General features: G+C 36.6%; 1 protein-coding gene across 3 annotated transcripts in view; it reads right to left on the reverse strand.

Annotated features, from left to right (window-relative positions):
• Positions 1-26,326, reverse strand: part of TTC8 (tetratricopeptide repeat domain 8) — a 45,626-nt gene that overhangs the window by 17,463 nt on the left and 1,837 nt on the right. For all 3 annotated transcript variants that reach the window (XM_039552639.1, XM_039552638.1, XM_010393964.3), the window contains exons 2-7: positions 19,822-19,851; positions 16,759-16,879; positions 10,332-10,395; positions 10,024-10,183; positions 9,169-9,258; positions 5,437-5,481 (exon numbers count right to left, since the gene is read on the reverse strand). In XM_039552639.1, the coding sequence (XP_039408573.1) occupies positions 5,437-5,481; positions 9,169-9,258; positions 10,024-10,183; positions 10,332-10,395; positions 16,759-16,879; positions 19,822-19,851 (510 nt within the window). The remainder of the gene's footprint in view (positions 1-5,436; positions 5,482-9,168; positions 9,259-10,023; positions 10,184-10,331; positions 10,396-16,758; positions 16,880-19,821; positions 19,852-26,326) is intronic.

The following is a 26,326-nucleotide window of genomic DNA, read 5'->3' on the forward strand; positions in this document are numbered from 1 at the left end:
AAACAAGTTATCTGTTACGAACAATATGTAAAAGTTTTGTGCACCAGTTACTCAGTAGCAGAGAAACAAATAATTCCAGGAGAAATTAATCTGAATATTGAAATGCTCTAAGAGCCCAGTTTAGTGACATCTATGCCTACGCTGGATCCCTGTTCTTTCTGCTAGCAAAATGAGGCTGCAAGTAGTCAATGAGTTTAGATCTGACATTATGAAGAAAACTCATTGGAGCTTTGACAATTTAGACAAGTTGCTCTCTTTTGGCTTTGTGAAAAAGAATAATTTGTTTTCTGTAGCAATTCAGGATAAGTAGTTGCATCAGTGCTATCCCTAAGAGAAAGAGACAGCTGTCATTCCCTGCCTCTGTGACAGGAGAGAGAAAACTCAGGTAAACCTACAACTCTGAATTCACTGTTTCTTCAAGTCAGGTGGAATCCTTGAAGGCGTTAGATGGCAGCTCTTATCTTGGTTGCCCTTTGTTTCTTAATGTCTTTGCAAATTGCACAACAGGGCCTTTGGATGCTAAAACCACAATGGGGAGTAAGCTTGCTTCAAGACAGAAATCGTTGGATTCCCTTCTAGACAGATTCTCCCTTTCATACCAAGGTACATAAGCAATTCTGTCCCAGTACTGGAAAATCTGTGACAGTAGTTGATGTTAAAAGATTGGTTACTTTTATTGCATTTACAAATGTATAAACAATGTGTGCGACTGTCAAATACCACAACTGCTACTAATGCAGCACAAGCAACCACTTCAGAGGAGTAAGGATCATACTGCAAATACTGTGCTTCAAAGAGCTTTCCTCAGAGATCTCTGATGGCAAGGCCTCAAGAAGGAGGACTGAGTTTCAGAAAATGATCCCTTCTGTAGCTACACATTCAGGTTTCTTTCTAGTACCCTAATTACTTCTGGTAACTATTTTATGCAAGGCTAACAATTTTGGCTGTGATTGGAAAACAATCTAAGACTGCTTCAGGCTCAGTAGACAGTAACTTCAGTAGCTTCTGTTGGTGCAGATCCTGAGCTCTTCCTGGAATCTTCTACTAACATCAAGAAACACAATATGACTTCACTTTGAAATTAGTTTATGAAATTCAATCCTATTTTTATACTTTCCGATTAAAGAGAAAGCAAAGGAGTTGGAAGATCCTGTTTCTGATACTTTACAAGCAATTACAATAACTTCAATCAAAAAACACCAAAGTTACAAATACTTCTGAAAAGTGTTTGCTGAGAAGACTTTGTGCATGCTAATAGTTAAAAATTTCTGCTGGTATTACAAAAAAAAATCTTTTGACAATGTGGCCCTTGAAATGTTAGTAACTGGATTAAAATAGTCTTTTAAAAGTAAAAGCTTTCAACTTGCCATGTCAATACCAACTGCTAGCATATTTAAATTTCAGTTTGCTGCGAACGTTGGGTTCTAAATTGCACAGTTTGGGTACAAATCAATGTTCAATCTGCACAACATGTTAATTTAAACCCAATCTATAACAGAAGTAGTGATATGCCTATCCTGCACTCCTGTGCATTGCTGAATGTTGGTGCAGTCATATTAATAACTGGAAGGGAAAAACAGGATGGATTTGGAATTGGCAGATACTGGTATGTCCTTTAAAGGATTTTTGATTCCAATACAGCTATCAGTTCAAAATCTACACTGCTTGTCCTGAAAGTTTTAATAAACTTTAGGATATAACTCATTATCTGGACATACTGATGAGCTGAAGTTGTTACTGTCTAGAGCACTTAGCATACTCAAGTATGCAGAGTCCATTTCAATAACAGTCTTAACCTTGGGAAGCTTTTCAGAAAAATTTTATTTTACTCTCAGTTCTTATGTTTGTGCAAATAAAAATGTTAAAAAACCTGAACTTGGTGGATTTTATGGTTTTTTTTAAAAAAAAGAGTTTTTTCTTAAAGAATGAAAATTAATGTAGATTCTTTAATTGTATTTAGCATGATTCTGACTTTCATTTTTTTACCATTACTTTCCTTAGCTAAAGTGTATTATAACTAAGACTTCCAAACTGTCTACCAGCTATAACACAGTTGTGGCAATTTACTATTGTATTGCAAAATTAAATTGGTAAAGGTACAGTTGTTTGAAACAGTAATTTCATACAGAGTATTGTATGTGCCAAGAAATTAGATAGATGGAAACAATAGTGAGCATCTGCTGCTTCTTTCATGTGCTGTTGAATGGCAGTAATTTTCCCAGCAACAATTACTGACTAAAGTCTTATCTGTAGACAAATCAACACCAGATAGTCTATAAGAGAGCTGAGGAAATGACATTAGCCATAGTCAGTTTAGCTCGTTTTGGTGAGTGTCTTCTGGATTTCTATATTTTGTAGATCTAATATAATTCCATTTTAAATAGATTTCTGTCAGAGAGTATAAACTACAAAGTATTGAGAAGAACTAAGGAAAAATGAGAGGTCGTGAGTTCTGGCCACAAGTATATATTGTACAATCTTTGTGCTTCCTCAGGACAAAGTATTTTATCATCATTACCCACCTGTGAATAATGGCAAAATACAATGTCATGGTCTACTGAAAAAAGTAGCAGCAGAACTATTCCTGGACAAGTCTTTGAAACTGCCCTGCTCTTACAGCATTTAGCCCATGAAATGACCTTTAGAAATAGCTCAAGGAGTACAGAAAATCAGTTATTAAGTAAATGTGTTCAAAAGGAAACACGTCAAGAACAATAATGGATATGTAAATAGTATTTTCTTCAGACAAGTGTTTAATTTTTCATTACATAAGATGAAAGACTTTTGAATACATTTTCAAGTGCTGAAAAGCTCAGTGCTCCTCCATTCTTCTTGCATTCCCATGGTTCTGATAACTGATAGATTACAGATGTATTTACTTTTAATTTGAACCAATTTCCTAGCACTATTTATCCAGTTGAATGCACACTGATTAATGACATTTCTCAACTGAAATTGCTGAGTCTTTTTTATTTCTTTCTATACACTGGTTGAATATAAAACAGAAGATAAATAATAAAACTGCCTTTGTTTCTTAAATAATAATGCAGATGAGAACAGTACAGACTGTTCCAGTTGAGCACAGTGACAAAGAAAGGATATTGTCACTACTGCTTTGTGTTTTATTTGCAAAACCGCAGGAACTGCTATTCTATCCATGCAGAAAGTCCAAAGTAAAGACTTTTCAAACTAAGTCAATTTCCCAGGCTTCCAAGCCTTTCAAGCTCTTTCACCTCATCTTATGCAGAAAATGTTGGGTTTTAAGAATGTCTCACATCACACAGCAGCAGGTAATACAAAGATGCAAGAGATGTCAGTGAATGTTCTAACAAGTGATTAAGCAAGAGCCAAATCAACCTTTTAACAGTTAACATATGTGCTGTTTCTCTGATGAACCCTAAGTGACCAAATTCTTCTCAGGGAGATGCAAGATACTGAATTTATCATTGCTAGGAAATACCATTGCTAGGAGAGGTGAATGCACACTGATGCAGCCACATTTTAGCAGACATTAAAGTGTTTCTTTTCTGTTTAAGAAAAATTAATGCAAATGAGGTTCAAAAGGAAGGGAGAACAGTTTGGGGAATGGAGTTATATTGCAAATGGTGTAGAAAGCACATAGGAAAAGAGTCAGTGAAAGCAAATGAGAGAAAGCAAACTGAACAGCTAAAAAAATTATTTTCAGAGATATACATTACATTATAAAGACACCTCGTTGTGTGAAGTGTGAATTCAATTCACAACAGTATTTTTTTCCAACAAGATGCAATCATTAACCAAACACTGATCTCCCTCTCATTACACCATAAATGGTGGTGATTAAGCTGACACTTCTTTGCTTACAGGTATTTATTCAAACAGTTCAGGTGGGTAAAATAATATAGACAGAACTTTTCCTGCAAGACAGTGATTTGGGATTCTCAGAAAGGAATTCAAAATACATGCAGTACAGTGCAAAAACATCTTCCAATTTTTTCTGGAGTTCTTGGAAAATTACTTGCATTATATGTATCTATGTCTAGCCTACAGATCCTGTGTGTCCTTAAAGTGTAGGCACATGTATTAAGTGACCCTTTTATTCTTAGTGAACTGGATTTTCAGTAACAAACATCGATTTTTAATTACTAGTGGGCTAAAACCTAGGCACATCCTTCATTTTCACTATTGGATATGTAAATGTTAATTTCTATTTCTCTCTGACGTTTCTGACACTTGCACTTACTGTTTCAATGGTATTTTGGATTAATAGTGCATTACAATTCAATCCTCTTAAAAGAATGCTATGCAATAAATTGATAGTGTACAACTATAATCATTTGATACTAGATTAAAAAGCTTCACATAGCAGTACATTTGGAAATGATTATGTGCTATGTCAACAACAGCAAAACATTTTTGGTGTGTGTTATTCATTAACTGGAGAGTTTAACTTCAGATCTAATTGCACACCAGCTAGTAGTGTTGCAGGAAGTTCAATAACTGTTTAGTCAACTATGCATTATTGACATAAACTTCTTTCAAACAAACTTGAAGCAGACATTTTGATTCCATTTCAACTGGGTGCATATATCTAATATAGCAATGAAATAATATTGACACCTTATTAATTGAATAAAGAGATCCTTTCCCTGGATGAACTGCCAAAAAACCTCTGCAATCTTTATCTCTTTCTGAAAGCTTAAACAATATGTACCCAAACCTGATATTTCCCATTCATTGCAGTAACATAAGAACCATAGAAAAAAAACCTGGATAGGTTAAGAGGGAAAACATAATTAGGAAGATATTTGAAGAAGAAATGTTACAGACAATCGTATGGACAATATAATCTTTGTGTTGATATCACAAAACACCTCAGCACTACAGATTTACATTTCTAGAAGAAGTATCCAAAGTCCTATTGATATTTTATTTTTATGTATTTTCACCGAATACATTTTCTTTCTATTCACCCAAATGCATAAGCAATCATCTCAGGAGTTTAAAATGTCAATTGATGTTCAACAGTACCTGTTTTATCAGGTATTTTCACCTTCTTCTCTTAATTGACAGTCTTTTGTAACTTATACTCAAGCCTCAGGACTCTGAAATTTCTAGGCAGTTCAGCTACCTGTCATGTAGTTTCAGCTATGACTCAGGCCTCAGTAAATTCCATGAACACGAATTCATTACATTCAGAGACCTTATCATATTGATAGATGAGGAACCCAGTTTTAAGAATTAGAATGTTTTGCTTCTCAAAAAAGATAGCAATCCATATCTTGGTATTTACCAATTAGCACTCCAAATTATCACCCCTGTAAGAAAGGATTTCTCCCGCTTAAACAACTTTTAATGCTTCACTTCTGTACGTGTGATGGTCTGCCTGCATCCTTAGTTTAGCAGAGTACTGACATACATAATAAAATCTGAAAAAGGAACATATGAGTTACTTACATTTTTTACGTCATTTTCATGGTGAAAGATATATTCAAACAATGCCTGTCAGAAGAATATTTAAAACACTGTCATATTTGAAGAGAAAATTTGGTAATATTCTTTTAGAAGAATACAGAATATCTTGATTATGCTAGGTAGAATTTAATTCTTTGGGAAAACAATCACATTCACACATAACAAATGCTGACATTTACATTTATTTAAGACTCCAATAGACAAAAACTGTTGATGCGCTACATTATCATCACAGGAAAACATCTTAATTCCTAATTTGTTGCTAAAAGATTAGTGGAATTGCCTCTTATCTTTGGTGCTTAACATCACTTTAAAACAAAAAAGGCAGCTATAACTTGAAAGTGAATATATATTTAAGAATCTGGCACCATTTTCATGACTTTTTAACTGTAAAATCAACCAGTATTCTAAAAAAAGCTTTTTGCAATGGATGCTCAGTTGCTTACATAGTGTTAAACCTACTGAAATTAAACATAGCTTTATTAAGAATGCAAGCTGAGCAAACTTTGCTTTCGGGGAAAAAATTTTTTATGCTCTACAGTATTTTGGGATCTGTAAAGGAAAAAAAATTCTTTTAAAAAATTCTTTGAAAATGATAAAATAAATGCTAATAATATTGTGCTTCTGAAACTCAAACACACCATCATAATACCAAAGCTTAAAGAAGTCACATGCATCAGCCCTGCTGTGGTTAACTGCTTACAAGCCCACGGCAATTATGCAGCAAAAATAACTGCAGCTTTGTTTCCTCCTGTATAAAGCTAATTAAGTCATACTACCTTGTAGCTGTTCTGCACTAGAATATTAGATGAGTATATATCAGGTAACGGGGGTGGCCTTTTCAGTGACTAAAATGACATTGAAAGCTACTGGATAAATAAATGGAGACTGGAAGCCTCTGTTCCCAAAAATCTATTATGGGAGCTAGTAACACAAGGTTCAATTGAGTTGAACCTTCTTCTGCATCCAAATCCCAGGTCTTAATTGCTTCAAAAGAACAGAACGTTTTCCTAAATTTGTTTAATTCATTCTAAAAAAAAAGGAGAAAATATTGCCCCATGAGGAAAGAAATACAGAACAAGACCTCAGTCTCCTAAGGGCTTCCATGACCCTTCTGCCAGATTTTCTTAGACAAAATTCTTAAAATATTTACCTTCAGGAAACTAGAGAATTACTAATGAATTGTAGTATCTTGTGAGGAAAATAAACCACAACCTACTTTTCTTCTAGCTTCAGTCAGAAAAGACACTGAACAGATGATTAAAAGACATTAAAGAATTATAAATAGTAACACATTTATAGGGAGCTTAGAATAGGTATGTAAGAAAAGAATAGACAATAAAGAAGTAGTGAAACATTTTCTCCTCTAGTTCAATAACAGAGAAGCATTCAGTAGAAGTGTGTAAATCTAAAGTGACAAAAAAGATGTTTTCTTGCATGGCTGGCATGAGGAATTTACTGCTGTTATGCACAGACTCTGACCTTCAAAAGGATTTAAGTGACTGAATATTCACTTGGATAAAAATATCTAGAGTTATCTTAGTAAGTCTATTAAAAATCCACAAGCTAAAAAAGATAAAACTTTCTGTTTCATATCAGAGAACGGTTGCTAACTGGGATTTACCAGAGGCTTTCTCTGGTGACAAGTGGTACCTTCTATGTCTACTATGGTGTTTCCTGGGATAGCCTTTAACACGGCTAATGCTAGTCAAAGAGAAGCCACATTTCTGTATACTTCAAAACACTGGAAAACCTCAGACAGGTAATCTAACTTAAAAAAAGATACAGTGAGGCTACCTCGCAGACACATAAGGAGGAAGTATGTAGGAGGCATTTATATACAAACATGAATAGAGTGGCTAATTATGTGAATTCAGTAGCTGCCAGGTTTATCACCTTTATGCACTTGGAGAGGTGACAGCTCAAGAAGTTTTAAAACTTTGATCAATTATTCTTAACAGAGAGTGCAGTCTCCTGCTTTGGCTTTAGCCTTAATGCTGTTTTGTTAAAAAAAAAGTTATAAATCCATGTAGCTCCAAATTTAAACTTAGATCTTACATTCTGTGTGAAATGTTAATGTCATCATGTATTAGCTTCATAATACTGACAAGTAGACTTGCTGCCTATGGATGTTTCTGTAACTGTTGATTTACATTTTTTGGCTTAAGCCTCTTTTCATATGAAACTGAAGGAAGACAAATCTGCCACAGAAAATGCTAATTAAAACCAAAAATTGTTAAAAATATGTATGTTTCTCATTCCTGAGAGCCCCTGTTGAGAGTATTTCCTCTGAAAGCTAACCTACCTACTTAAATAGCATGTAGTTACCAATCACAATTAAAAGCTAGCTGTCTTCAAGCAGAACTAAGCCTAGTTTTTATGGATGTGTCTTGTGTTTCTTAATCTTTCCCAGGTTTCTTACATTCCCCCTGTTTTCCAGACTGTAATGGATTTATAATAATGTGTCTGCTGGCTGACTGCCAGCAAGGACATAACTGGACAAAAAACATGCAGTATTTTTTCAGCACTGATAAAGAACTGATTTGTAACTACCCTCAGATGACAGTCTGGAAGTCTTCAATTACCTCACCAGACTAGAACTTACTATATTTGATACCTATTCTTCTGCCTAGTTTGGTTACAAGGCCAAGAGACAACGATGCAAGCAATGGGTGAAGGACACAGTGCAATTACACAAGATTTATTTCCTTTGAAATCCACACTGAAATCAGGCTTTAAAAAGCAAAGAAATTTCCTGGTCGCTTATGAAAAACTGTTAACCAAAGTTTTGGACTTGAAGAGCTAATTTCCACCAGCACATTATTAGATACTGCTAGTTTTCTTAATAGTGTTCACCGCTATGTTTCTCAAAATAGACTGCATTCATACTGGTTTGTTCACCTTTAGACTGAGAGCCAAATACAGCTCCCTAGAGTGTGTTTGATACCTTGTGCTCCCTAGAGATAATTGCTTGACACCTCGTCCAAAATGAGCTGTTGACCTCAGCCCAACAGTTGTTTTTGTGAATGTACTATGCGCAGAAAACACGTTCGACCATACGGCTAACTGGTTGTGTTGGGGAAAGATTAAACTGAAAGGCAACAGAAGGATGAATCCTCACACAACTTCCAGCTCCCTGCCACTCAGAGGTGAAACCTGTAAGTTGGGCAGATAACCTGGATAAACCTGTTCTATTGTCAGATAGTTTCATTGACCATCAATCGGATGATCTTAACTGAAAATAAAGAAGTATTCAGAACAAAAAAATGGTACCTTTTTATATAAAAAGTGTTAACTCATGCCATAAAAGCAAAGGAAAAAATCCAAATGTGAACATTTTTAGGCTGGGATTGCCATCTATTTGTACACAGAACCACATTTTCAGACACTAAACCACTTCTGCTGGTTTTTGCTCCTGGCTTTTGTTTTTTTTTTTAGTTGCCCTTCATCACTCCTAGATGACAGTTCAAAGTTATTTACCAGTGGAATATTTATTCATATAAGAATGTTTTCCTAAGTTATACTTTCACCATAACCTCTTTAGACATACCTTCAATTTCAAGCCTGTTAAACACTGTCAAAAGGTGTTTTGAAGTTCATATCTAAACCACTGTTCATCATTGTTTTTATCCCCAATCCCATGTACAGTTACATTACAATGACACCAGAAAACAAGAAAAAGATATCACAACACTAACTAAAATAGTTACATACCTTTGCCAGTTTTGGTTTCTGAGCATATTTTGTTAAATTCAGTCGAGACAGATTTATGAAAGGGCCATCTGGATTTGTTAGCATTGAAGCCTGAGGGGGAAAAGAAGCTTTTTAAGTGGGAAGATCCCCTACACTTTTCCTGAAGATTTTCAAAATATTATCAGTATACAAATAAAACCCCAAATTTCAAACAAAACATGTGCAGATTCACTGCTCTATTGTGCAGTACAGACTCTTCCTTTTTCTCCCCTCTCTCTTCCCATTATTTCCATACAGTGCCTAAGCATGTAGCTTGGTAGTTGGGATATACAACGAAAAAAAAATCTTCCAAGAAATACTTAGGAAGATTAGTTCCTACCCGTAATAGTGACAAGATGCCACATTTTGCCATTAATGTGATGTTAATATGTATTACATATTCTTGCTGGTTGCATTTTATTAATTTTGCCAACAGAATGGGATAAAACTAGTATAGATTATTCTCATCTTTTGAAGTGACAGACACTGAGTGCTTTGCAATTGTTTTGTAGCTATAGACACTTATGGTGAAATCATACCATAGTCTTTGCACAGCTTTCTGTGAATAAAAATGCCTCAAAGAGCCTGTGAATTTGGAATTTACAGGAATCCTGGTGAAATTGTGAATTTATGTGCATTTTTTTATATAAACAGACTAGGAAACACACAAGAAGAAGTATTTTCAAACTCTATTTTGAAAAGAATTTAAAAAATTAAAATTATTTGTCTCCTTCAAACTTGAGTTTAGATGCAGCTTTTAAGTAAACTACAGTGTCACTGTGCCAGATACTGTGACCAAGAAATCTTCCATTCTGAGAACAGAGGCAAGCGACTCACCGTGCCCAGCCTGACATATCCCCCAGAAGCACTAGTGATTGGACGAGCTGTGAGAGCTGTTCGAGGTGTTCTTATCGCCTGTTCCATGGTGCTTGGCCGTCCACTCTGCGTGCTGGGTCTCACAAATCCTGTAATAGGTCTTCCTGATTGAGTTACTGGCCTGAAGATGTTAAGTACATTATCCTTAAGTGGTATTTCTTGATAGAGATTTTAAACAGTTATACCTGAAGCATTTCATGTTCAGAAGTTAAATTTATGATATGCTCATTTTTTACTTGTCACATTTTAAAAAATAAACTATCACATACCTAACAGCTGGGCTGGGGCCTCCACCTTGGCTAGTTCCAGGAAGTTTCAAAGATGTTCCTGGTCCTACAAAATAAGAGCATTTCTCATTTCACATTGAGATATTACTCTCTCGTCCAGAGGACTTCAAACATAATTGTGTTTTATGATAAACAATAAGCCAGAAATGTCTTTATTCAAACTGAGGGACGAAGAACTAAACAAAGACGAAAAACCCCAAATATTGCATTCTACTACTGATAAATTGATAGACTATTGCAAGAAACCTGCCAATGAACATGGTTTTCTTTCTTTCACCCTCTCCATTCTCTTCTCCATCCCACCTGGGGATAACAAACAACCGCCTGTGTGGAGCTTAGCTGCCTACTGGGATTGACCCAAACAATTGTCAAGAACATCTCAGAAACACCAGAAAGCGCTAAAGTAAGAAGGTTTCTGGAACAATGAGACCAGGCTAACTTGGAATGGTATATTCTCTACCTGGCACCCAGACTTAAGTAAACCTAAACCTTCACCTGTAGAGCAGATGGAGAATGGTATCTCGTGTCATTAGACCCTGGTAAGACCCCCCACCCACAATTTAGACCTCTGTAAAGTGTGAACTCATCCATATCCAAAGGTCATCAATGAAAATACTGAACTGGCTTGAGCTCAGGTGAACTGATGAAGGGTTCCCCTTTTCACATATTTCTGTTCTGACAGTGGATCATTAAGAATTACTAGTTCCTGCACATAGATTTTCATTCACTGACATTTGATTGGGCAGTTTTTCTAACCTGCTAAGTGAATGTCTATGAGATGGTTTTAAACACTGGGTTAAAAGCAACATATGACATCCATACCTTCCAGTCTCTTCACTGCTTGTTATTATGTAGAAATGAGATTTAAGTTGATGCAGATAATTCTTGACAACTCACTGTTACTCTTCTATGTATTTTCTGTATACTTATGAACGGCTTTTATTGCAAACATTTCCAAGAACTGAAGGTAAACTGATAGGTAGAAAGTTTCCTTCCTTCTTTTTTCCCCAAGATAAACCCTAAATATCCACCTGACTACAGCTGTATTCAACGTTAAATAATAATTAAAAAAAAACAGTATTAACCATGATCTCCTTGGTAAAACCAACTAAATATGCAACTGGTGCTAAAATAAATAAAAAACCACAGGATTCTCTCCCTTTTGGCTGGACACACTTAGGATCTCTATTGCTTACTTGCCTTTTACAGTCCTGTGAATCTGGACATTTTTACTCCACAACAGAAAGGGTGGACAGTTCACCCAACACAGTTTCTAACATGATAACTAGGGCACTCTCCAGAGAAATGAGGAAAGTGGTTTTCAGCTTTTCAGACTAGCAGACAAACATATTACTCTTCCACATTCTGAACCCCTTTTTTAACTACTGCTGTACTAAAAAAGAGGCAAGACATTAAAATTCCTTTTTTCAGACATGTTTTTTAATAACTACAATTGTTTTGAGTTTTTGGTGTATAGGGAGAATGCTTATAGGATATAGTTCCTTTGACCTCACCCCAGACCACTCAGTCCTTACTTTGAGAATCCCAAGCCAACTAGCTATGAATAGATGTAAGAGGCCACAGTAGTGCATGTGGCCACTAGAAGTGTCAGAATTTAAGAGTGAAATTTCAGTAGTCATGATTGCAGACAACTCCTTTAACTCCCCAGTTAATGAAATAGCTGTGATTATCCATAATGCCAATTAGTACAAGTTTCTGAAAAATATGCTGTCAAGGTAACACTTTTAAACAAGATTACAACATTAGCTGGTAATATTAATGGTGTTAAGAGTCCAAAAGTAACAATGGATTTTTCTGTAAAACAAAGTTCTAGGAAATTTTTGTTAATAAACAAGACTGATGGAAAATTAACACAGCAAAATTATAAAAAAATAAAAACTGGTGGAAGAAAGATTTCATTACATATGTGTAAAGAGGAACCACAGAAAAGTAGTTGTTTCCCATGGATCCAATACAATTTAGTAATTATTTAATAATGCATGAGTAAGAGCAAAGTCATTATTAAGACAGTTTAATCTGGAAACTAAGAAAGGGCAGATGTAAAACTGAAATGGACATGTAACTGATGCAGAAGGATTTGAACTGCTTAGTAGGCAAAATATAGATAATACCAATTGTAATATGAGAGGTGTGGCTACACAGTTTCACGTTTGTGAACTATGATTTTAGTGGAGGAGGATATCCTGAAATATCTGCCACAGTGAAAGACCCAAGTCAAGACCAGCTATGGCTAACACACTTTAACAGCAAAAGAAAAAGCCCACAGTCAGTAAGCACACATTTTTATTAAGTCGTATGTACAAGTCGAGTAATCACAGAACCACGAACTGGTGGAGGTCTAATGGGACCTCTGGAGGTCATGTGGTCAAACCATGCTCAAGCAGGGACACCTGAAGCCAGTTGCCTAGGACCCTATTTAGATGGTTTCTGGATAACTCTAAGGAGGTAGACTCCACACTCTCCCTGGGCAGCCTGTGCCAGTTCTCAGTCACCCTCACAGTTAAAACTAAGTGTTTCCTGATGTTCCGAAGAAACCTCCTGAGTTTCAGTTTGTGCCCACTGCCTCTGGTCCTGTCACTGAGCACCACTGGCTCTGTCCTCCTTGCACTCTGTTTAGCAATTTCTGTGCTTATCTTTCATGCAAAACTGTAACACTGCAAAAGTGTAACATTAGAACACCACAGATGTATAAAAAAAGTAAAATGAAGCTGTAGAAGAAAACATGTTTTCAGTGTGTCACCGGACCATTGTTTGGTTTGGTTACTACAAAAGACAAGTGGATAACTGGAAACATTTAAGAAAAGAGTTTCAAGATTCAACTCAAAGATATAGCTCAGAATGAGAAGATTGTTTAGCTTATCAAAGAAAAGATCACTGGATGACTTAATGACAGATTTAACTATTTACTTTGGAAATACACGTTTGAAAATAAAAACTTCGTATCAGGCATAAAATGTTCACAAAGAAGCAACAAGTAGAGTTATAGTTGATAATTCCCACTAAAGATATGGGACACTGATAAAAGCTAGCAAATTCAGTAATTTACAAAAGACTGCAGGGGGTTCTCTATCTTTGGAAAGTTCTTACACTTTCTGAAAAATCGTATAGTAGTGCATATAATATTATATAAGCGTAATATAATAATAAGAGCGTAAATAGTATTAATCAAATTATTTTTCTTGGAAGATAATCTCTATCACAGGGGGCATAAAATCAAATAAAACTCTAAATTATATTACTATGCTGTTTTAAGATAGATATACGTAATTATCTTGATTTTATCAATGATTGAAATTATCAGTGTTGATCACAATGTATAAACACATCTACAGTACTGCTTGACTGTGACCAAGCATGTAATGGGAGTTTTTAAAAATGTAATCAGATAGATATGCAATTGCCTACATCTATCCAGACAAGAAAGCACTTAATAAGTTACATAAAAATTGCCATGTGGACTGTACTAAAGAAACTGAGAAAAATACAATTAATGCCAAAAAGGTAGTGGAAGACAACTAATTATTTTCCACTTGGAAGGGAATTGATGAAGCTGAAGAGAAGAAACAATGCATAGAAGAAACAATGACAGAGCTGCAGAACTGCTCAGTGAAGGAAGAGAAGAATGAAGTAGAGAAAAGCAAAAGAAAGAAAATCAGATAATGTTTGCAGGACATGATGCCAAAAGGTGATTTCTGACTGTTGCCTACACTACAGGCGTATGGATAAAATTCACAGCACAGTGAGAGCAGATTTTTTTCCTCTGGTTTCCCACAGTGCCTAAAGAAGCCAGAAAGGAGTAAAAGAAATCCATGTACTGATGGAAAAAGTGAATGAGCACTTGTATGCTCACTACATTTCCTCAAACGTAGAGAAAAAGCTGACAAAACATGATTGAACGTGGTCTGAATTCCCATCTTGTTGGGGCCCTCCCCCTGCCGTGGGGTCCTGAGAGAGGGGCCCTGGGGGGGAGACAGGGGGTTTCCCTGCCCCTGGTCAGCCTCGTTCCCCATGGGTTATTTTGTGTTCCCTGCGCGGGCAAGGACCCTCGGGTCCCGTGATTGCCTCAGTTCCTTGGCAGAACCCCGGCCACGCGGCTGGAGAAATAAACATCTCTGAAACATCTATCAAGAATCGGTCCATATATATTTCTTTTCCACGGGCCTTGTTGTTTGATACGCGTGTTGCAGTTTCCCCACTGTAACAAATGGTGGGTAATGCGAGCAGAACGATCCCCGATCCCTACAACGACTGATTTGTGAGTAAACTTTGGATTCCTCTCCTTGTTTTTGTTTTGCTATTCCATCTCTATACTATGGAGGAACTGTGGAAAGACTCTTGGCTCTCAAAGCCACATATGGACATTGATCTTAAACTTGAAAAGATTCTTGAACAACGATTTGTAAATTTTAGCTTAATTCAAGCTCAAAAGGAACTGAAACACTTCCTTTCATGGTTGCTTAAGAACTTTTTCTATGTTTCTTGGGATTTAATTCGTACCAAAGACTTTTGGAAGACCGTTTGGACACAGTTAATTTCTGAGTCAAAATATATGCCAATGGAAGAATATTTCCATGAATATTATTTAATTACTGAGACTGTTGAGCAATGTCAGCTGTGTCTTGCCGAAGGGAAGCATGCCTCAGAGTCACGACCCAGGCCACGTGCACCGAGCGCTCTGCGAGCAGCAGCGAGGTAGTTCCCGCGCGCGGGTGGAGCGGCGTGAGCTGCAGTGTCTGCAGCAGAGTGAGGCACGGCGGGAGCGGGGCAACCCGGTGGTGCCTGCCCAGCCCCGCGCAGCGTGTGCTGGAGCGAGACCCGTGAACGCCCGACCGAGAGGGGTGGTGTGCAGGCGGCGGCCAGCGGCGCAGAGCCACGCCCAGCTGAAATGCGCGCTGGAGCAGGGCGCGGGGGGGTTGTCGCTCGGGGCCCGGCCAAGATGTGGACACAGCCCCAGGCAGTGGCAGCTCAGCTGAGAGCAGAGGAGACGGCATGCAGGGAGCTGAGAGGCGTGGCCCGGCCTGGCCCGCGTGGCCCTGAATGCGACCCCAGGAAGAGCGCGCAGGCATGAGCAGTCCCGACAGCTCCAACGCGGGAATGAGTGAAAATGAAAGTGAAACCAGGAACGCAGCGAGACAGAAAACAGCAGCTACTTGGAAAAAGGAAAAAATCACTGTAGCTAAGGTTTTAGGAATAGTAAAATGGTATAATGTTAAACAAAATTATGGTTTTATAACAAGATGTGACAACCAAGAAGACATATTCATTTATAGAACTGCTATTAAAAAGAATAACCCTGAAAAATGCATCCCAAGCTTGGGTGGAGTTCAAAACTGTGCAAGGCAGAAAAGGGTTACAAGCAGCAGAGGTCACTGGGTCTGATGGTGTTTCTGTGAAAGGCAGTATATATGCTAAAAATCGTAGTCATGTTAGACAATATCTCCATTATAAGCCCTCCCTACAGTCTCCCTTTCCTAATCCCACCTTTCCCTTTTATCCTATATCCTATTACCCCCAGTGTATTCCCAATCCAATTTTTTCACCCATGGTTTCCCTTACAAAACCATGCCTTTGCCAATTGTTTCCCCAAAAATCCCTTTCCAATGCCGAGTGGGGGATGAAGAGGGGGAGGGAAGAAATTAACTATTGTTGTTTAGAGTTCCAACAGGTAAAAATGGAAGAAACCCTCTCCTGCCTCAGTTTCCCCACAAAACATGGCCAGAGAGACCTGTCTCCCTTCTGTCAGCCTTAAGATGTTCCAGAGAATCTGTTTGGACATTTAAAGACTCAGGAGGGTGGCTTATTTTGTTTTGAAACTGTTCTTGTTACGTTTATCCAGTTGTTTTCGATGTTAAGTTTAAATCTCTTTTTGTTAAAAATAAACGGGTGAAATGTTGGGGTCCCTCCCCCTGCCATGGGGTCCTGAGAGAGGGGCCCTGGGGGGGGAGACACAGGGTTTCCCTGCCCCTGGTCAACCTCGTTCCCCATGGGTTGTTTTGTGTTCCCCTGCACGGGCAAGGACCCTCGGGTCCCGTGATTGCCTCAGTTCCTTGGCAGAGCTCCGGCCATGCGGCTGGAGAAATAAACACCTCTGAAACATCTACCAAGAATCGATCCATATATATTTCTTTTCCATGGGTCTCGTTGATTGATACACGTGTTGCGGTATCTGCACTGTAACACCGTCTGACAGGCCTAAGTACTACATCATGAACACATAGTGGATTTCAACATTGCTACACAACCATAAAACAATCTAAACCACTATTTTTACCAATACTAAATGCCATATCAGGTCACCTCAGTTTGCAGTATTTTATGGTAGATGACATAAGAGACAACCAAAAGAGCTCTTGTTGAGTCAATGTATGCAAGTGAAAGCCAATCTTACGTGCAACTTGAGCAATGGCATTTTCATCCAAGATCATCTCTGCAATTCCTTCTTGATCCATATCAATTTCATCCACATACACCATTTCTGTCAAAGCTCGTGTTTTCAGGTTCCAGGCAGCCTGAATAAGGATAAAGTAAAAAGTAAAATATCTTCAAGACACTAAGTAAATAATCTAATCAGTAATTTTACCTTTTTAAAATTATTATTCATTCACAGTTTTATTAGGCTTGATAAGGTATTGACTTAAAACAGCTGAATATATCCATCTGTCTGATGAAGGTATAAAAGGGAACTAAGTCCTTTGTTCAAAGCATCAGCTGTAAAAAACTGTGCAAATGTATACGCTAGGCATTTCAGATTTGGAGAGTATTGGAATATATTTTAGTGACCTGAACTGACAAATTACTACACTGTATGCTTTGGAGGATAATCTGAGCAGTGTGGAAAGGGAAGCATAACTCTATGTGACAAGCTTTGTGCAGACTGTGAAGACACCAAATCAGTGGGAAGAAAAAAGAAAACAAGAAAAATCTGTGGCAGCCATATAGAAATACTAACAAAAAAAGTGCAGATCCAACCCTGTTGATAATTTGATATGCTTGTAATGTACTCATAGAGCTGGCATGATAAAGGTAGTCACAAGACCAATCCTATATCTTCCATCGGATATTGAACAGATCATCATATATTTTCCAGAGTGAAAATCACTGCCAAAATAATTAGATTTGTTTCCTTTCTAACATAGAGTACACCAATCTGGTGAAAAAGCATATTTAATATTGGCTAAGGAGACCTTTCAAAATAGAAACAGACTGACGCTACCTTAATAGAAATAAAGGTCAAACTCATGGCAACGTTTGTTCCTTAAGTAAAGAGGTATGAGAAGATCTGAAACTCAGGCTTATTTAAGTAATCATTTAATGAGACACTTCTCATTCGTCCTGTCTTTTCCTCTAGATTTCCCTCATACTTCTATGCAAATTTGTAAGTGTCAATCAAAAAGAAAGTGTATCTAAAAATGCTGAAATACTTAACTATTCTTTTAAAAAGTGCTTTTTTCCAAGCAGAAGTAAAGGAGGGCTTCAGCCAGCTGATTCAACCACAATTAGAAACCTTTCTTCAAGAATGAAGAGAAGAGAATTCAGCAGGATGATCTGAATCTAGGCCAGACAGTCATAATCCAGATCTGCTCTATTTTATTTTAGTTTCTTCTTATATAGTAGGATGACAGCCTTTAACTAATGCTGAGATTTCTGTTAGATGTTCAACACCTTTAACAGTTTTTCATTATTCTATAGAAGTATTTAGTTTGTTGAATTTTTAATACCTTGATGGTACTCTGCTCTTTTCAAAGACTTGTATATCTGCAGGCAACATAACTATGTCTTTACTGGGAATATGCTCCAATTAGAGCTCTTCTACAGCCAAGTACAGGCCAGTTTCTTACTAGAAGTAAGAAAATCCGCCCATAGTAACGGTCTTTTCCTGGAAATTGGAAGTAGTAACTCCTCTACACTAATTTCTAAAACTGAGGTCAGTTCTTTACATAGGCGTAAATGTATTATTGTGATTTTTCCACTAATATGTGAAAATGTGTTGTTAAAACCAACATGTCTCTTTGGCATTACTGGGCAAATATCTGCCATAAAAAATAGATTCCTTAGGCATCTCTTCCAGTCTAAAGTTCCTAGTCCAAGGCTTCACAGCCAACAAAAAAATCAAGTATCACACAGTATTCCTTAATTACACATCTGTCTGTAGATTAGAGATTATCTGCTTTCTCTTTGTGGGACTGATAATTTTGTTTTGTGATAAGGACCATGTCTGGAGCTTATGAAGATAAACTGCATTTTTATGAAACAGCACTTATACAGGAGGAAAAGGAAAGGGACAGCTCATTTCAGACAACCCACATGTTCACAACATAACAAATTTAGCTTGTTTAACTCATAATCAGAACAAAATTTACAACACCTAATAGCAATTAAAGAGGTACAGAAATGTGATACAGTATATAAGTATACAGTATACAGTATGTAAGTCTAAACTCCAGAAAGAAAAGTGAAAAAGTGCTTTTCACTCAGTTCATGAGAAGTTTGTAACTGAATCAAGTATTTTCTTCTTGTTCCTGAAAAGTCCAAAAACCAAATTAAAAATATAAACTTGGTATCTAAATTTAAATGTTTTCTCTGAATATGGTAACACACTTTTCTAGGAGCTTTTATTCGCCAATAATCCTTTCTATTATAATACATTTTATTCCATACACAATGAAAAACCCAGAATGCTACATTGTGCAGGGTACTAATTACACTCAAGAAGATATCCAGTAGTATTTCACTGAAACCATTCTATATGTAAACAACTTGCATGAATTCATGGAGTACAATTAAAGACCTGTAAAATATGTTATGGACCTGTATTTAAAGATAGCATTTCACATTGCATTTAATCTCTTCTGACTGTGGGCTGGAGCCAAAAGATGCCATCACCTGTGCAATACTATTCTCGCCACTGCAATAATCTAGAGCTAATGTGGGCAGAGTGAAAACTAATTAATTACTCTCAGTCTTCCATCACTTATGCAAATCATCATCATGCACCTACAAGGCTACCAGACTCTACACAAGCTAGGCAGGGAGCCTGAGCTGCAAGAGCAGGAAGAGCATGGGTAACAGCCCACCATTATGTGCATTAAATAAAACATGAAAGCAAGCCATAAGAACACAAACATTGCTCTGTCTGTGAATACACCTTGTTTTCTTCCTAATCTCATCTACAGATGAAGGTCATTCAGTTCAAGGTAGATTCAATTTAGCTTTTAGAAAGCACTGAAATGCTGAATAAAGATACAGGAAGTACATGAGAGAAATAAAATTCTATCAAAGCTGCCTGTTCAAAATAGCAAAAATCTTCCCCTTATCAAATGTAATGCCTTACCAATAACAAAACCCAAATTTATGCTACTGAGGACTTAACAACAAAACAAGTATTATTCAGCATATCAGAAATTCTTCCCAATGATTCCATCTAATAATTGTATTTATGGAAAGAACTTACCTGAAACACAGTGTATTCAGAATCAAGCTCCTGAAAAAAGAGAAAACAGAAATTGAGGAATGTAAATGCCAAATAATAAAAACAACACCACAAATGCATTTATACTCTGTGACCACCTCATTTTGCACAAACATTTCTTCTCCAACACATATATCCAAATTTCCATTTTATTACATTATCTCAACTTACACACATTATGAAGCTAATCAATGTTTTGCACAATGAAAGTAAATTTGCATTAAGTGCATCTTTCCGATACCTTTGCTTTCTTGCTTCTGCTGGATCATGCTAGCCAAATCTTAGATTAACATTCAAGCATTATGAAGCTGAAAAATGGTACATTAAAATAAAATGAACTTGGAAGATGCATGCAAATCTCCTAAAAATTAACTAGATTATCGCACCATGGGCTTTAGAATGCCTACTTAATAAAATCCATCTTGGCACACTTTTTTTAGCTACTGCTGGAGATCACAATGATACCACTCAAGAAGACAAAAGAAAATTTCAGCACTTTTTCATGGCATTTTTATGATGAAAATGATGTATTCATTGTATTTGGACAGTAATACTGCAAGTAGAATAAATGTCAAATTAACAGCCGATTGCACTACCCAAAAAACAAAAGAAAAGCTACCAGATTAAGTTTACTATAAATGAAAAAGCTGGAATTTGCATCTACTTGAAAACTTGTGGTAAAATTGAGTAAATACTGACAGGAAAAAATATAGGTTTATCACAAATTAATGTGTAATTATTGTGTTTACATAATATTTAAACTACCCTTCAGTGCTTTTGCTGTTCACTTCCAGGGACTGGGGATGAGTTTTTCCTAACGTATTACTTTAGCTTAGATGACAAAGGTGGGAGATAGATGTTACTTTCTCTAAATCACTATTAGTCTTTTGTAGTGTCAGATCATTTCTGCTCCTGGAGGCAGGGAAAAATTTCTTGCATATCTGGCATTGTGTAAATCTATCCCAGTTAAACCAACTACATCAGACTGAATACACAATCTTCAAGTAATTCAGACTATAGAGACTTATGAAGGTCTCTAGTCCAAAGTCCTGCTCAAAGCAAGGTCAGCTATGAGGCCAGTCAAGGTTGCTCAAAGCCTTGTCCAATTGGATCTTGAAAACTGGCAAGAATGGAGGCTGCACAAGGCGACTGGGCAACCTGTTCCACTGCTGACCATCCTTATCGAGAAATGTTTTTCCCTGTATCAAGCCAAAGCCTCCTTCACTTCCCTACATCATTGCAAGCAGTCCTTGTCTCCATTTTCTCGATAACCTCCTTGTACGTATTAGAAGACTGCTATTAGACCCCACCAGTGTCTTCTCCCAGCTCAAGCACTGCCCTGCTGCTGGCTTGTTTTGCAGCCAAGACACAGAGCTGGCTTCTGTTCCACCGTGAGAATGGCAATGTCAAGCTAACCCCTCTGTGGTATGAGACATGGTCTACTTCTTTCAATTTGAACATTTGTACTCAGTAAATTCTATGACAGCAGGGATCTGGAATACTGGTGAAGGACACCTTCCTTCTGTAGTGTACTGGAATTTGTGGCCTTTAAAGGATTGTATTTGGAGCCAAAAAGTTGTTCACTGGTGTTAGAATGCATAACACATCTTACACATTGAGTATTCCATGGAATTAAACATTAATTCAGGGATTAAACTCAGTTGACTGTGACGTACCAGGGCCTGACTAAGGCACTGAAACTGGCTTTGCATTTTAGTTGTATGATTAAATAAACTACAAATTCTTTTATGTAACAAGTAATAAAGGACATTGAGATATTTCAGCTTGCTTTTTATTCACCCCATTGTGTCTGCGTGCTACAGCACATATGAAGATGGTTTCAAGAGCAGTAGATGATCTTCATACCATATGTGCTACAGTAACTAATGAGGACAAGTTAGGAATATTTTGTCAGCACTAATACAAAAATCCCTTGATGTTATGGATGTGTACCTTACTTTAGGCACTGTCCATTAGTTAAAAATATAATTTTTAAAAAACCAAACAAGTTTGCTTATGCAGGAGCACTTATATTACCACAAAATTCAGAAATTACATCCCTCATGATTTTGGCAAAAAAGTAGAGTTGATCAATAATACTAACTAAAACCATTGCTCTCTCATAATTGTAGGTGAGAGTATGCATTGTTCATACATGCTAATACATTGTTTCAGTTTTTGACAAGAGGTAACTTCAGATTTTAAATAACCGTCAAGAAGGTAATAGGACCCTCACATTAAACAAAAGTATGGAATAAAAAAAAATTACATTAAAATATAATATACTTTAACATGGGTGGATCCAGCAGTTGCTACTCATTCAAGTAATCCACTGGAACTAGATTTCAAATAAAGAGATCTTTGAGAGGATTAACAAATAGCATTGCCCTGTAAGATTGTCTCTCAAAACAAAAGCTCAAAATTATTCTTCATTTACACATATAAAGCTCCCTTGAAATTCAAAAGATTGTAAAAACAATGAAGGAACTATTTAATCCAGACCCCTAAATCCACTGAGGGCACTTTAATATTAAAATGTAAAGTCAGTTTATTTGAATACCAAAAATACTAAGAATAATTAAGTTTTTTGACACTCATAGCCTGGAAGAGGGAATACATTACATACCTTATATTATAATAAGGCTTCACTCTACAATTAATTTCAGGTGAGTATAATATAATACATGCAGAATATGAAAATTATTATATTCTGAAAATGCTCTTCAAATGATTAAGAGCAGAAACACAATAAAAAACCCCAAACCTTTACTCAGGTACAATGTCTTCACTGCAAGTATCACTATTTTCATGCACAAACTTACAGCCTCTTGCACCAATAACTGATTTCAGTTGAAGATGCTTTTTCAAATCAAGTCCAATGCCCATAAACATAACAGTGATAATTTTATTATGACCTTACAAAAACAAGTATGCAAATAATAGTAGCTGAAAGTTCAACATGGGAGAAGAAAGGATGAATGAACAAAGGCAAATCCTCACACAAGACTACTAATCAAGTTAAAGGAAGAATATCCACTATATGTCTATTAATTACATTAGGCAATTCTTTTTCAGTTGTTAAACTAGAGCAGGCCTCATACATGGGTTCTGTTTATTGCCTTGAATCTGACATATGGAACACAAAGACTAATCAGATTAGGTGACTAATCAGGATGATCAAGAGAGACAGTCCTGGATTGTATTTCCTCTAGGTCATGCTATTACTATAAACACAGAAGACAAGGCCTGTTTGCTTACAATAGGAAATAATTAAACTGAACATCAGTATTTTACGTGTTTGTATGCCCAAATGCTAGTCACACAAAATACAATTTTCATTTATCCTAAGATAAGAATGTCAGCATAGAAGTGAATTCCACCAATACCATTTATATTCCTAATTCTTAAATGAAGACATGCACAGGATATTTTATAGAAAAAAAAATTTCAATCTTCCACAAGATGTAACTCAGTAGCAACTAATTATTCTTCTATCACAATGTCATTTACTAAGAATTCTTCAGGAAAACTTTGTTGATTTTAAAACATTTCAATTCTGTTGTTGTGCTCCTTAAGAATTCAAGATGTATAATGGCATAGTATTTGATACTGCTATGTAAGAAAATTTCTGATTCATGCCCAGCTAGCTAAAAGGTCAAAACAGTACCTTAAAAACCTCTTAGGGCTTACTGCATCTGGTGAAAGGGTTCAAAGAGAGTTCTGCATCAATTATACAGCCTCTAAATGTATCTACATGTGACTATTGACTGGATCATCAGTAAACTTCTGTTTAAGACTTTTATATCATTTTTTGCCATGTTCTTAAAGGAGAACGTCTTATCACTATACTTGTGATAGAAACATATCCTGACTACTAAGCTGTATGTACAGGGAGTAGTAAATCACAACAGTGATCAAGACGTACCAGTCAAGAAAATTTCTTACTACATTTTTAAGTGTGGTGGCAAAAATGCGCCTACTTCTAAGGCCATTGTAAAAAGTGGGCTTCAGCATCCCATAGCTCTGGGAAAGATACAATGGAGCAGGACTGGTGCTATCATTTAGCAGATGAGCTGGGAAAAAAGTGGAGGCTTTCAGACAGGAAAGGCCAACTCTTTCAGGCATGAAAACACTCTCCAATCATGCATTGTTAGTCTCTTCCTTTACTTATCTGGTGTTACATTACACGTCTTAGAAGGGAGAAGGCCAGTTACCTGAGCATGAAAAAGTTCTGACCTGTAAGAGTCACTCTTTAACTCACCCTGGGAATGTCTTTAAAGGACACCAGCTCCTGTGGCTTCAATTATATCCTAATGAATGCTGCTCAAGGAAGTGAGTCCCTGAACAGAGACAGACGCTACTGTTCCTACAAGATCCCTCTTTCCCTGGTTGCAGAGGTTGGGAAGCACATGCTTAGCAGAATATGGGACAAGAGGATAAGAACAGATGGCACAGTGATTACAGCCGTTGAGTATTCCCTTGTGCTGCACAGCAGCTCACTTAATCCAAACTGTCTGTAAGTGTTGTCATTTGTCTGTCTGCTTTCCTGGTGCGCAACAGGACACATCCTGGGTTTGATTTGCAGAAGTGCTACCATTAAGAGTTTGACCATTAAATCTGCTAGAATTGCTATGTATTTTTAAGCATTATAAACCACACTTACTGGGTTAGGTACCAAAAATGATACATACTGATTTTAGATAATTTGCCATCTTATATTAAAATACTACTAATGTAATTCACACAGATGGAAAACAGCACCATTTTCTGGTAGGTGGCTGAAGACGACAGAATTAAAGTTCAATCAAAATATTTAGGAACTACTGATTTCATTAACATGCCATTTCAAAAGTAACAGAGATAGCAGGAAATCAGTCAATCTGCCTGAGAATGGTCCTGGATTCTCAACTGTGGAAATAAAATAATCATAAATCACTTTCCTAATATTCACAACTACGGCAGATTAACTGATACACTGCTATTGGAATTAAATTCAGGATAATGTAAAATAGGATGAGACTAGGCGAGCCAGGAGAATTAAAAAATGTATGTCACTTATTTGAGTTCTAATTACCTCAGTGTTCAGCCTTGGATCTTAGTATCTTTCAAAGGTTTTAGAAAAATAATTATTTTATTAAATGCAAAGTATATATGCTACAATCCATAAACATGATTCAGTTTTCCATTCTGTTGTATTAAGTAAGTTCAAAATAGTTTGTAAGGTTTTGAGGACACATAAAACATATTCTTGAGGCATGTTACTACTTCCTTTACTCCATGCCTGAAGTTTAGCAGGGTAAAGAGGACAGACTGGCACCTGAAAGTATGAAGTGTTAGAAAGTAATGAGCTGAAAGTGAGTGGGTAAGGAAAACGCCTGCAAGGCTTTACAAATGAGAAGCAGAATAATAAAATAAACACAAGCTTACTTGGGCAGATAACCAGAAAATATTAGAATTTTAAGTTCATTACAATAAAAAGGGTAAAATCTAAATATCATGAACACAGTTAACTGACAAAGAGAAAGGACATTCCATGTTAAGTCTGCCATGAATGTTAAAGTTATATTCTAATCAGATAATCAAAAAATGTTTTGTTGAAGAGATTTTAGGTGTAACATTTTGTATGTTGAACTGGTTTGAGTTTGGTTCAAGTTGCACTCTTTAAAGTTATTTAACCAATATTCTGGTTTCTCCAACCTGCTGTACCACAACGAACAGGTGGTATAAATAATGCTACTTATTTTATTTCTTTTAAAAAATCTCTAAATTGTTACTCCTTACATGAAGTACTTCTATAGAGTAAAATACACTTGGTGTCTGCAAACTTTACTTGAACACTGCTGTATGAAATCTTTTCAGACAAAGACTGAAACATCCGGCCAGGCATTTTTTAATGTTATAGAGAAAGCCTGACTTTTCCCAATCTCATACTTTCATATACTTTTAGAAGTCATTCATTCCTGCTTAAAATGAGCTCTTAATAAGGATTCCTCAAGAAGATTACATGAGGCAAGAACCAAACTAATCATATTTCAATCATATTTGCCTCTCTTCCACCTGAACTTTCTGGTAGGTTTGAAATGCACTGCTGCTGAAGAGCACTTTTTTCACACAAAACTGTGAATAGGAACACAGTTCTGAAACGAACATACTGAAGTTATAAAGTCCAGTCATTTGCACGCAATTGTGGCCTGAAAGTTTTTTCAAAACAGTGATGAAGCCTGATCTTAAAATTCAGAGACTTCACGTAAGACTTCTAAGAGCTTATGATTTGATCTGGTATAGACAATGTTCACAACCCCACCCTCCACCATTTGTCAAAGGAAATTATCTTAAATGTTTTTCCTCCTTCATTCTTATAAAAGATGAATCTTATAGGCTGGTGTGAACATTTCAAAGATTAAATCAGGTGGTATATATAAATTAGGTGGTCATATTGCTGGTATATAAGGTCCTTGTTCTCTAAGGAAAATGTGTACCTTGTCTA

The sequence above is a fragment of the Corvus cornix genome, chromosome 5 (assembly GCF_000738735.6).
Source record: "Corvus cornix cornix isolate S_Up_H32 chromosome 5, ASM73873v5, whole genome shotgun sequence".
NCBI classification, from domain to species: Eukaryota; Metazoa; Chordata; class Aves; order Passeriformes; family Corvidae; genus Corvus; species Corvus cornix.